Source organism: Phoenix dactylifera, unplaced genomic scaffold (genome assembly GCF_009389715.1).
Source record: "Phoenix dactylifera cultivar Barhee BC4 unplaced genomic scaffold, palm_55x_up_171113_PBpolish2nd_filt_p 001171F, whole genome shotgun sequence".
Classification (NCBI taxonomy): domain Eukaryota; kingdom Viridiplantae; phylum Streptophyta; class Magnoliopsida; order Arecales; family Arecaceae; genus Phoenix; species Phoenix dactylifera.
Window position 1 is genome coordinate 7,734 of NW_024068510.1, and position 13,155 is coordinate 20,888.

Sequence of the window (13,155 nt, forward strand, 5' to 3'; positions counted from 1 at the left end):
TCTCATTCTCACCTAATAAACCTTTGGGCCGGGTATCAGATTTGGGCCCAAACATGGCCCGAAAATTGTCGGGCCTCAGGTTCCAAGTCGAAGCCCGAAATTTGTCTCTTCCCTTCTTGGGCACGTGCCAATTTTCCTAAGGTTTCTCATCTCACCAAACCTATAAAAGCCAGGCCCCAGTCCTTCTTTCCCCCTCTTTCCTCCTGCGCCGCCCCCTTTCGCAGGAGAAACAGCGCCCTTCCCTCTCGCCTTCACTGAGCTCGTCCTCCTCTCTCTCTATCCCTCCCCCATCCCTGATGCCTTCTCTCCTCCTCTCCTCCCCCTCGGAGCTCGATGAGCTCAAGAAGTTGACGCAAAAGAAGTCCAAAAAGGAGGAATCCATGGCCGCCGAGCTCTACCAGAACGGCTCCTTAGAAGACGAGAAGAAGAGCAAGAAGAAAAAAAAACACAAGAACCTCGATGCTGAAGACGGGGAGATCGACGACAGCGACGGAGAAGGCTCGGAGAAGAAGATTAGCAAGAAGAAGAGAAAGGCTTCTGATGAGGAGGGGAGCAACACCATCATCGACGCGGCGGCGGTGAACGGTACTGCTTTGAAGAAGCTGAAATTGAAGAAGAAGGATGAGGATGGGGAGGTGATCGCGAGAGGAGAGGACGAGGGTGCTGCGAGCCCGAATGCGGTGTCCAAATTCAGGATATCGAAGGTCCTGAGGGAGAAGCTGAAGTTGAAGGGGATCGAGTCGCTGTTCCCCATTCAGGCGATGACCTTCGATTCCGTACTTGATGGGTCTGATTTGGTCGGCCGGGCCCGGACTGGTCAGGTAGAAGTCGACACCTTTTTATATTTTCCGTTCTCAAATTGTTGAATATTAACAGGCAAATCGACGGCAATTGTTATTTCTACGAAACATCTTGACTGTGGTTGTAGAACGCTCATGCTAACCTTTTTTTAGTGAGCATTCAATTAATTTGCTCGCTTGGGATTTGTGAGGAACTTTTCGAAGAGAATTAAGAGTGAAAATGTCGGATATTCAAAAACATAGTTGGAAGAAAATACGATGAGTAATCGAGTTGAAATTAGTTTATTCATATCATTTTTTAACATCATATAGTTAATACATATTTAAAGTTTAACCTGTCTAAATCAACATTAAATTGGATTATTCATATGATACTGATTTTCTGAAATGACCATGGCATCATATATCCGCTTCAATTTTCGCATCTGTAGATGTTGCCGGTCAAATGTTTCATGGGATAACTACATTATTTCGTGAGGCAGTGGCTTGGAGTTTTGTGTGAAAGTTGAAAACTTGAAAATTTTGGTTTTGCCTAAAACAATCCAAAATTGTGGCTGATTGTGGAGTTTGGACCAAAACAAACCTAGAAGGCCAACAGTTTATTTATGTAAACTTGGATTTTATGCATTTTAAGAAGATTAAAAATTATCAGACATTACATTTGAAAGAGATTTAGAAGAAAATGAATTTTTTGACACAGTTTTGGCTATTTAAGAACTCAAATTTCCGTGGAAATCTAGATTTCCACCAATCATTGAAATAATATATATATCTCTCTGTGTGTGTGTGTGTGTGTGTTCTTTATTTTATATTTTCCAAATTATTTTTTTGACATCTCAGACTGAACCATTGAAATGATATATCTGGAGTTCAAAACAAAAATTCTTCAAAATGATGTTTGTTTTAAAGTTTAATTTTCTCTGGTATTTTTTATTTTGTTTCTAATTTTAACCAACATATTTTATTTTTTATGCCCATTGAATTAACTATTCAACATTAAAGCTGGCACCCACTCAAACCTTCAAATTGAAACAAAAATTCATCGAGCCAGGCTAGAACTGAAATGTGGTTTTCAAGCATTTTGTGAGACTGACTGGACAGCCTCAAGAGGATAGTATTGATGGTATGGTAGTATTAAAATTTCATAACATATCTGTGTTTAATGCCATGCCTTTATTTATTGCAAACTAAGCATCATCTTTCTTTTCATTTCTTTCCAATCTTCAGACCTCTGTTTACTCATTTATGAGCCAATCCAGAGGTTCCCCATTTATATGTTATATTCTAATCCAAAACTGTGACCCCCTTTCTTCAATCTTTTCATTTAAACCTTGCTATCTTATAAACTTTCTCCCTTTACAGGATTGTACCCAAAATTACTATTCTTTCTGTCTGAAATTTGTCACAGTCATATTAGCATCAGTTTTTAACTTTCTTTAATACTCATGCTTCATAACACTCAGTTTCTACTATTCAACTTGTTGGTCAAACCCATATGTTTTTCCTGCCAAACTGGTCTTTAACTTTTTTATGTTCTTCACCTGAATTCTGTCATTCTGATACTTGCCCCTTGCTTCCTAACCCTCTCTATTTTCTTGTTATCATTATAATGCTATGAATTTCATCTCTGCTGTTTTTTGAATGCAAGCTGTCAGTACTTAATTGATATCTGGAAATTAATGAAATGAGATTTGCTTACTTGTGTCAATAATTAGATCACATTCATATTTTTATCTTGTAACTTCTGTTTTAGGCAATGCATGAATTGGTTTCACAGCTTTATATCTACTTTAGTATCATCCAATTGTCAGTCCATTATTTGTCTTTGGACATCTCACATGATGTTTATCTTTGAATCTGAACTTGCAAGGTTGTTTGTGTAGTTGTCTGGTTGGACACCCAGGTTGCTAGGTTGCTTGTATGGTTGTCTGGTTGGATACCTATCTTGTAAGTTAATGAGTTTTTGTTACATTGAATTATTGTCTGACTTGCTGTTGCTTGTTGATTGATTGTTCAGTGGTGAATTATTATCACATTTTGACGTATTTCTCTTTTTGTTAGTCTCAATTTTCTTATTTATCATTGTGTTTCCTCTATCCTCGATACTGATACATATTCATTTAATTTTGATAGGGTAAAACCTTGGCCTTTGTGCTTCCAATTTTGGAATCTTTGACGAATGGGAAGTACAAAGCAGCCAGGAAAACTGGCTATGGAAGGCCTCCGAGTGTGTTGGTACTTCTGCCCACTAGAGAGCTTGCAAATCAGGTAAAATGATACCAAATTTAGAGATTTTTGTTGAAACTGCAAACATATTGTCTTTCTTAGTGTCAGGCATTATTTGACATTATTATATTTTCAGGTGTATGCAGACTTTGAGGTTTATGGTGGTGCAGTGGGGTTATCTGCATGCTGTTTATATGGAGGATCTCCTTACCGTGCTCAAGAGCTTGCTCTGAAACGGGGGATTGATATTGTTGTTGGAACACCTGGGCGGATAAAAGTAATCTATTTCGTTCTTTCATAGATTTCTTTGGCTCCTTTAGGTCTATGATTTATCTTGTAATGCTAACTACTTTTTGAGTAGTAATAACATGTGCATGTATTTAATGCTTACTGTTTGCAGGATCATATAGAGAGGGGAACTCTTGATCTAAAATTTGTGAAATTCCGCATCCTTGATGAAGCTGATGAAATGTTGAATATGGGCTTTGTTGATGATGTTGAGCTAATTCTTGGTATGAATTTTCTCTTTGAAGCATGTATAATTGTTATTTAGGTCTCTGCTTTTCTGCTTGTAGCTCAGTTTATTTATGTTAAGTTAATCTGACTTGATCATACTTAACAATTGAGCTATTGCTGCCAAAATTTTATAGATGATGCTAGTGAATCAATAAGACTGGTATGTTGTTGATTGTTGATCCGCACTATAGATAAGAGCACATGTAGTATATCTGTACAGACATTCGTGGCCATTATACTTGCTTCAGGTCATCCTAACCACTGGTTTACTTCAATGATCCAAAAGCGAGAGGGTCCTATGTAAGTTTCCTAAAAACGGTCTCTAGGTTCCATCTAACTATGATACATTGAATTCAAAATAAGTCAGTTTTAGACTAGCCCTAAGTTCCTAACCTAATCAAGTTGTTTAGTTATGAGGCCTGAGGATTCTCTTCCCTCCCTTATCTTTTATGTATTTTTCTCCTTCGGTTTTGGGTATTGGTAAGACTTAGCTTACTCTAACCAGTTAAAGTCCTTAATGATCCATCTAGTCCATGAATACCCTCTACCTTTGATCCAATCTATGATAAAACTTGAAGATGGAAACAATTATCCTTCTATAGACATGTATTATCGGTCACAGTCCCACGTAAAATTAGATAGAAAATAGGCCATACATGTTTACATAATAGCCAATATGAAAACATCATGAAAAGAAAATCTTGACAAACAAAAGAAATTTGATATTTGCATTAAAAAAATTCAATTACAGCAAAACAAACTTAGGAGGGGGGGAAGGACAGAAAAGTTGAAAAGGAGGCCCTATAGCATTTCTGAGTAAGTTTTTTTCCCTATACAGTAATGTAATATACTTCCTTTGTCATATATTTCATGTGCTTATGCTGAATGCAAACGACAAAGAAACATTTTAGATCGCCAGGTATTGTATAACTGCAAATACCTATCTTAATAAGGGTGTGCTAATAAGATCCAATGCCCTCATGAACTGCCTCTTCCGAGTATGGTTCAGGGAATTGGTGCAATACACAGAGGGAATTGGATCTTATCACAACATTGCAATCTAAATTGGTTCTAATCATAAATTGTTGAATGCCCCTTTCATATACTTGCCCTGATTCTTTTATAGAATTTGAATTTTTTAGTATTTTTTAGGATTTATTTTGTCCTTGCTACAAAAGGGGTATGCTATAAAGGGAGCTGAGTCCAAGTGGAAGCAATATAATATTTTCCTTAACAAATTCCATTGCTATTTTCTGACTCAACAAAAATCAATACATGTCCATATCAAACAGTGTGAGAACACTAGGTGATAGGATTCACTCTTAGCATTGCCTGGGGGCTTTTCGTCCCACGTGACAAAGCACAAAGTTTACACAAAACTTTGAGAATAGTGCTTGAAACATTATATATTCTGTGAGGATTTAAGTCCGTCATCGGATCTCCCCATTGACAGATAGAGTTGAAGAATCAATTAGCCCGGGATTTTTGATTTAGATCTGCAGTCCACAAATGATGTTAGACTAAGTAAGTCCCGGGGACGAGGCCGGAGGCCGAAGGGGGGAAACGGACTATAAACTATAGGGATAGGGAAGGAAGTTTCTCCGACACAACTCCGATCGGAGAAACTTCGGAACAAACAACTCCCCCCGAGGGGGACGAGGCCGGAGGAGTCTTTGTTTGAAAGAAAGAGGCCGCTTCCTTCCCAATAATGGTGCACCAGTCAGATGGGATCATTTTCTACACATGATTCTCAAAGTCCTTGATGATCTGTGCTAGAAATTAGGTTTCTGCTGCAAACACAGGTAGAAGGGGGATAGGGAGAGAGACATAGCAAAAAATTAGGTAACTGCAATGGATACAGCAGATTGTCAAGCAGACTCCAGTTCCGTGTATTTTATTGGCATTAGTCCATAAGATCCTTTTGTATTTTTTATCGAGACTGCGCAGGTTATAAACAAAAGAGTTAATCGCTAGAATTGTCACCATTTCACTATCTTATGCATTTTGAATTGCTATAAGACATTCACTAATTTCATTTTTGCTGCTGGTTATGTGCATTTGAATGTTTTTATCTACCAGTGTATATAAGATGTGTAAAGTATTATTAACATTTATCTTACTGCAACATAAAATCTCTGTACTGCATTGAACAGGAAATGTTGATGGATGATTTGATTTTTCTTTTCTTCCCTTGTTTTAAAAGCACTGAAGCCCTGCTTGAAATTCATCTTCTTGTATGGTAAGAAGAAATATCATCATAACTTATGTACATCTAAACAATTTAATGCAAATGATGTATTGGATCTGGTGGAAAAGTGTCACTTTACGCATATAGATCCTATACATATGCATGCTATAAAATTTAATATATTAATGCTAAGATAGGCTTTCTGCACTTCAAGATGATGTTTAAATTAAAGCCCTGCTTTGTTGGATTGTTTGTGTATCTTACAATAAGTTGTATGCCTCTAGTAATAAGTATAGCTTGTGCCTGCTTATAATTTGGGAAGCTTGGGTGTGGGTGATAAGTAACTGCATGAGTAAAATTACATGTATATACAGCTAGTATTAATGAAGTGTTTTCCCTTCTATCCTTGATTTTGCAGGTAAGGTTGAGGATGTCAGTAAAGTCCAAACACTTCTCTTTAGTGCTACCCTGCCTGACTGGGTGAAGAAGGTATTTTAATCTGTTGCTTCAGATACATCCAATTAAGGTTATACAAGCATTTATGTCTCATTCTGCCTATTTAATATGTTACCAAATTTTGCCAGATCTCTGCAAGGTTTCTGAAACGTGATAAGAAAACTGCCGATCTTGTTGGTAATGAGAAGCTGAAGGCTAGTGCCAGTGTTAGACATCTTGTTCTTCCCTGTACGCGTCAAGCAAGAGTACAACTTATTCCAGATATTATTCACTGTTATAGCCGGTTTGTAGCTTTTTTCGGTCATATTTTTATTGTTTTCCTTTTCTGCACTAAATTTTCTAAATGTTTTCTATGTCAAAATTTCCTTGCTCAGTGGAGGCCGTACCATTATTTTTACTGAAACAAAAGAATCTGCATCTGAACTTGCTGGATCATTACCTGGGTCGAGGGCTTTGCATGGAGATATAGTGCAAGCTCAACGGGAAGTAAGTAGTAATGTTGATATTAAAATTATGCTTCACCTGGAATTATGCTGAATGCATATGAGGCACCTAATAAATTTTACCACCTGCTCAGTGACTTTTCAGCAATATAATCCTTCATAATTTGTAGGAGTTGATTTTATGCAGGTCATACTTGCTGGATTTAGGTCAGGCAGGTTTTTGGTTTTGGTGGCCACAAATGTGGCTGCACGTGGCTTAGACATCCAGGATGTGCAATTGATTATTCAGGTATTCATGTAAATCCTGGACTGTGTCACGTTAATTATTGATCTATAAGTTTCAGTCTTCGTAATAAAAGGTAGGTTTATTAATTATTTGGGTGGTAATAACTATGTTTACATTTCTCAGTGTGAGCCCCCACGTGATGTTGAAGCCTACATCCATCGTTCAGGGCGAACTGGGAGGGCTGGTATTTTATCACTTTTGATTTCAATAGTGATTTTTGGAGTTTGATGAATTGCTAACAGATCGAAGTGACTCTCAGGCAATACTGGAGTTGCTATATTGCTATACGAGCCCAGATATTCATATAGCATTTCTAGATTAGAAAGAGAATCAGGTGTCAAATTCGAGCACATCTCTCCTCCACAACCTGCTGATGTTGCTGAATCTGCTGGTTCTGATGCGGCTAAAGCTATCTCAAACATCTCTGACAGGTAATGCTTCTGTTACTTGGAAAAGTAGAATTGCCTTTAATAAATATATGTTGATTGTTAGCTCAGTGCGTAAATTTTGGTTTATAATGCAGCGTGATTCCAGTTTTTCAGTCACAAGCAGAGCAACTTTTGAGTTCCTCTAGTTTATCAGCTGTGGATTTACTTGCAAAAGCACTGGCAAAGGCTGCAGTAAGAAATACTGTTATTCTCTCTGGAGCTCTTAATATTGCAAAAAATCCTCCAACCATTATGATAAGTTCCTTTTCTTTTTGCAGGGATACACTGACATAAAACAAAGATCCCTTCTCTCTTCTATTGAGAACTATGTAACCCTACTTCTTCAGGCAGGGAAGACAATCGACTCACCAGCGTAAGTATAGAACTTGATTCCCACCAATTGCAGGTTACTTTTTTTCTAAAATAACCATTCGAAAAAAATACACAACATTCTTTTCCATGCTTGCTAAAAACATCAATTGCTCGTTAACAAAGGACATGATGACATTCTGTATTGAATGGTGGACCCATAATCATTTTTCAGAAAATTAGTCTTATTGTGATCCTTATCTGATTCTGGTTTCTCTGATATCAACCTCAGGTTTGCTTTTAGTATCTTGAGAAGAGTCTTGCCTAATGAAAAGATTGGAGGGGTGAAGGGCCTTTCTCTTACCGCTGATGGAATGGGGGCGGTGTTTGATGTGCCTGCTGATGATGTGAATGCATTCGTTGAAAGTATGTTGAATGTACCATTTAGAAATTATCTGGTCTGTGTTTTAATTGTGCTACTGAACCATTGGAATTAACTTATAAATGAGATGTGCCTTAGTTTATATAGTGTTTCTGTATTCGGGTGCCAATACATGAACTATTGTCTAAGTTTGGTGTTGGTGATTGTCAGAAATGTCAATCCCAGTATTACATTGTTCTGGTAAACTGGCAAAGAATTATGTTGTTCAACTACTAGACCTCAACAAATGAATTATTAGGATGCTAAGACAATTTACAATTCAGATTGTCATTGTTAATAAAGATACTGTCTACATCTGGAGCTTGGATATGGCTAGTGCAAGATATTGGCGATGCATAGCATTTTTTATACGTGGTTCTATACCAAAATAATAAAATATGCTAGACAAAATTTCTAATATCATTTTTTTTGATCTTCAGGTCAAGAAAATGCTAACATGGCGACCATTGAGGTCTTGAAAAGCTTGCCTCCTTTGCAAGGTAATGATCAGTCCAGAGGTGGTGACACAAGACGAGGTAGGTTTGGTGGTGGCAGATTCTCTGGTGGAAGAGGTGGCAATGGCAACTCAGGCAGAAGGAATGGAGGTCTTCATGGGAAGGGAAATGGTGGTGGCAGAAACAGGTTTAACAAGAGGTGGTAATGCAGTTTTTGTTGGCAAGACATTCTGAAAAGGATAATCTTAGTTTGTATGATTGAAAATTTTGAGAGCTTTTCCATGGAGGAACTCTACTGTCCTTGGAGAGATTCATTCCATAGAATTGGTTTTAGATTAGGCTTTAGGCATCTTTTTGTTTTGCTTTTTAAACAATTCCTTACTATTATTATTCAATTGGATTGCCAATGGTTAATGTTCTAAAATTACTGGAGAAGGGTTTTGTTGGAATACGAAGGTATGGGATTCCATATAGTTTCATGAATAAGGTTTTGTATGGGTATGGAGACGTGTGGTTTAGTTTGCAGTGCGCTGCCTGTGAACCTGCAAACAGCCTGCCACAGCAAGATGGGGCTGTAGATCAGATTCAATGGTCCCTTGTGAATCTTATCTTCCTTGCTGATTTGCTTCCTTAAATGCATTAAAATAGATGCGATCGACTTCAGCAATCAGAATCCTCTTTTATGCTGTTGTCCTTCATTTGCGAGTTAGCTGGAACAATGCTCTGTTGTTATCCTCCGTTTGTAAGCCAGGGAGAATGCAACATAATTGCAACCTTCTTGAGGAGACCCTCTTCAGGTAGCCACGGAGGATATCCGATTGGGAGAGCTGTTGATAGTAAAACTTTTGGAAGTATAGCTGTTGAAAGTAGAGCTTTTATCAAAAGTTGTTTGCTGTTTGGTAATTATATTTTTAAAGCGCCTTGGCATTTTAACATGTGTTTGGTAAACATGAGAAAGAACTTTTGTATGACAAAATTATCATAAAAGACATTGCATAGTATTATACAATAGAGCACAATAAAATATAATATATATTAATATATAAATATATGATATAGTATAATATTACTGTAATGTAATATAATATTATTATAATATAGTAATATAACATTGTATACTATAGCATAATAATTTAATATAATATTAAATTATTTAATATAACATATCAATGTATTATGATATAAAGTAGTATAATATTATATTTAGAGTATAATATAATAATAAAGGTACAAAATATTATAATTATTAGGATATATTAACTTTTCAAAATATAACATAATATTAAATTATTCAACATAACATATTAATGTATTATGATATAATATAATATAATATTATATTTATAGTATAATATAATAATAAAGCTATAAAATATTATAATTAGCGTAAATTAATTTTTCATAATATAACATAAATTAATTTTTCATAATACAACATAATATTACATTATTTAACATAACATATTAATGTATTATGATATAATGTAATATAATATTATATTTATAGTATAATATAATAATAAAGACATAAAATATTATAATTATTAGAGTAAATTAATTTCTCATAATATAACATAATATTAAATTATTTAACATAACCTATTAATGTATTATGATATAACCTATTTATAGTATAATATAATAATAAAGATATAAAATAATAATAGGAAATAAGAATATCTTTTCTTGCATGGAAGAGAGTCTGATTCACAACTAGGGTTCTTTGTTAGGGCTCCAGTAAATTTTTAGATTTATAAAGGGACAAAGTATGTAATTGTTATATTTTATTACGAGTATTTTGGTCAAAAATACAGCTTTCCGATAAAGCTCAAAACAACTTTTTCGGAAAGCTCCAAAATAAAGCTTTTTCCAAAAAGCCGTTTTTAGCTTTTTGGAAAAGCTAAAACAGATTTCCAAAATTTTTACCAAACACCCTTTTTTATCCAAAAGTGCTTTAAGAGGGCTAGAAAGTACTTTCTATCCTTCCAAAAGTTTCCCTTAGGCTCCGTTTGGCAGAGCTGTTGGCAGTAGAGTTTTTGAAAATAGAAATTTTTCAAGTAGAGCTTTTATAAAAAGTTATTTGCTGCTTGGTAACTATATTTTTAAAGTACTGTAGAATTTTAACATGTGTTTCGTAAATATAATAAGAAAGTACTTTTGATATGACAGAATGACCATAAAGAACATTGCATAGTATTATACAATAAAGCATAATAAAATATAATATATATTAATATAGAAATATATAATATAGTATAATATCGCTGCAATTTAATATAATATATATATAGCATAATAATTTAATATAATATTAATTATTTAACATAGCATATGAATGCATTATCATATAATATAATATAATATTATATTGATAGTGTCATACAATAATAAATGTATAAAATATTATAATTATTAGCATAAATTAATTTCTCATTCTTCTCATGACTGTGGTATAATATAACATAATATTAAATTATTTAACATAACATATTAATGTATTATAATATAATATAATATAATATAATATTTATAGTATAATATAATAATAAAGATATAAAATATTATAATTATTAGCATAAATTAACTTTTCACCCTTTCCATGATTATAAAGGAATATTTTTTGTAATTATTATATTTTATTATAGATATTTTGGTCTAAAAAAAAAATTATAACCCAAAATAGTTTTTCGATAGGGCCTAAAAGTGTTTTTACGAAGAAACTCTAAAATGGAGCTTGAGGATGATAGTGTTATTTTGATGATTAACAAGCAATTATCTAGAGCTTGCTATAAGTTAAATTGATACTTCATTTATAAGTTCATTACTCTCAGTATATTTGTTTAATTGAAAATATATATATGGTCTTGTTCATTTGGATGGATCTAATCTTGAGAATGCAGCAAAGTGTGAATTGAGTCGACCCATAGGTTGATTGGGTCGACCCCGGGACTTAAAGGAATCATCTGGCACACTCCTGCAAAAACAGCACAAATGAACAGTGAGTTGGGTCGACCCAAGGTAGGCATGAGTCGACCCAACCTCCAAAGAACCTCAAAATGCAAAGGAAAAATGCTCTCTGGATTTACTGAGAGGGTCGACCCACACAGTGGTTGAGTCGACCCAAGCTTGAGTCGACCCAAACCCTGAGAGGGTCGACCCAAAGGCAAGACAGAAAGACAGACAGAAAATGGTTCTCTGAAATTACTGAGAGGGTCGACCCAAGAAGAAGTTGAGTCGACCCAAGTGAACTTTGAGTCGACCCAAACCCTGAGAGGGTCGACCCAAATGGAAGACAGAAAGACAGACAGAAAATGGCTCTCTGGAATTACTGAGAGGGTCGACCCAAGAAGAAGTTGAGTCGACCCAAGTGAACTTTGAGTCGACCCAAAGAATGGTTGGGTCGACCCAAGTGAAGGAAGTTTGAAATTCATGTTTCTGTGTTCTCTGAGAGGGTCGACCCAAGGAATGTTTGAGTCGACCCAAGGCCAAGTTGGGTCGACCCAAGGACAGGTTGAGCCGACCCAAACACGGGCTGAACAGTAATGGCTAGTTCTGCAGATGTACTTTTTGTCCTTCCCAAGGCATGTAACGGCTAGTTTTTCAAATCTGACCAATGGGGCTTGTCCAAGGAAGGTTGAAAACTATTTAAAGGGGCACTATTCATAAGAATAAATAACTTTTGAGTGGGAAATCAAAGTATACACAAGAAAACCAAAGAGCCCTAATCTTCTTCATCAAGAGCTTCATTCAAAAATCAAAGAAAGGGATTAAGCAGATTCAAAGAGGCATCAAGAGCTCCTTCCCCCATTGAAGAGTGAAGCTTCCTTGACAAAGAAGAGCCAAGCGACTTCAAAGCGATAATTTCTTTCTAACTCTTCTTCATTGCTCATATTGTTCTATATGCTCATTTAGGAGTTTAAATCTTTTCTTCTCATTTGTTTGAATACTTTGTAAAGGTTCGTTGGTGAGCCCGCAAAACCAACAAAGGTTTTTGGTAAACCCGGAAAACCAAAGTTGTAAAGGTTCGTTGGTGAGCCCGCAAAACCAACAAAGGTTTTTGGTAAACCCGGAAAACCAAAGTTGTATAGGTTCGTTGGTGATCCCGTAAAACCAACAAGGTTTTTGGATTGTGAGCCCGGAAAACAATCCAACTGTAATCCGCGAGATTATAGTGAATTCCCAAGGGTACGCTTGGGGAGTGGACGTAGGTGCTAAGGAGAGCACCGAACCACTATATATTGTTGTGTTTGGATTGTGTTTGTGCTTTCATTCTCTCTTGCTTTACTTTCTATTCTTGCATTAGTTTAACTCACTCTAATAACCTAAGTAAGCATCCATCGCAGTTAACTAAGAAAGTTTTAAAAGCACTAAAGTAAAGAAGAAACCAATTCACCCCCCCCCTCTTGGCTTGTCACCTTTGGCAACAAGTGGTATCAGAGCAAGGTGCTCTAATAGTACTCATTGATCTAACAATCAAGAGTTAAAGATCATGACAACCCAAGTGGGATGTGCAATGAGTGAGGGACAATCCACAAATAGACCTCCTCTATTTAATGGCACAAACTACACATATTGGAAAGCCAGAATGAGGATATTCATTCAAGCTTCAGATTATGAACTATGGCAA

The 13,155-nt window shown here is 35.7% G+C and overlaps 1 protein-coding gene across 1 annotated transcript; it reads left to right on the forward strand.

Moving 5' to 3' along the window:
• The first annotated feature begins 207 nt into the window (after nucleotides 1-207).
• LOC120108101 (DEAD-box ATP-dependent RNA helicase 7-like) lies at nucleotides 208-9,014 on the forward strand. The gene is made up of 14 exons (XM_039121653.1): nucleotides 208-821; nucleotides 2,934-3,068; nucleotides 3,163-3,303; nucleotides 3,427-3,538; nucleotides 6,149-6,219; nucleotides 6,315-6,469; nucleotides 6,561-6,672; nucleotides 6,817-6,918; nucleotides 7,039-7,099; nucleotides 7,175-7,346; nucleotides 7,439-7,535; nucleotides 7,622-7,716; nucleotides 7,945-8,078; nucleotides 8,514-9,014. Exons 1-14 carry the CDS (start codon nucleotides 297-299, stop codon nucleotides 8,732-8,734), a joined length of 2,133 nt encoding a protein of 710 aa, XP_038977581.1. The 5' UTR covers nucleotides 208-296; the 3' UTR covers nucleotides 8,735-9,014.
• Nucleotides 9,015-13,155: the final 4,141 nt, after the last annotated feature.

What these genes read in the sequence shown, in the direction of transcription:
- LOC120108101 (XM_039121653.1), top strand. Translation starts at nt 297, where the DNA reads ATGCCTTCTCTCCTCCTCTCCTCCCCCTCGGAGCTCGATGAGCTCAAG. An exon ending in GAACACCTGGGCGGATAAAA is followed by an intron (nt 3,304 to 3,426) that starts GTAATCTATTTC and finishes TACTGTTTGCAG; the next exon opens with GATCATATAGAGAGGGGAAC. An exon ending in TGATGTTGAGCTAATTCTTG is followed by an intron (nt 3,539 to 6,148) that starts GTATGAATTTTC and finishes TTGATTTTGCAG; the next exon opens with GTAAGGTTGAGGATGTCAGT.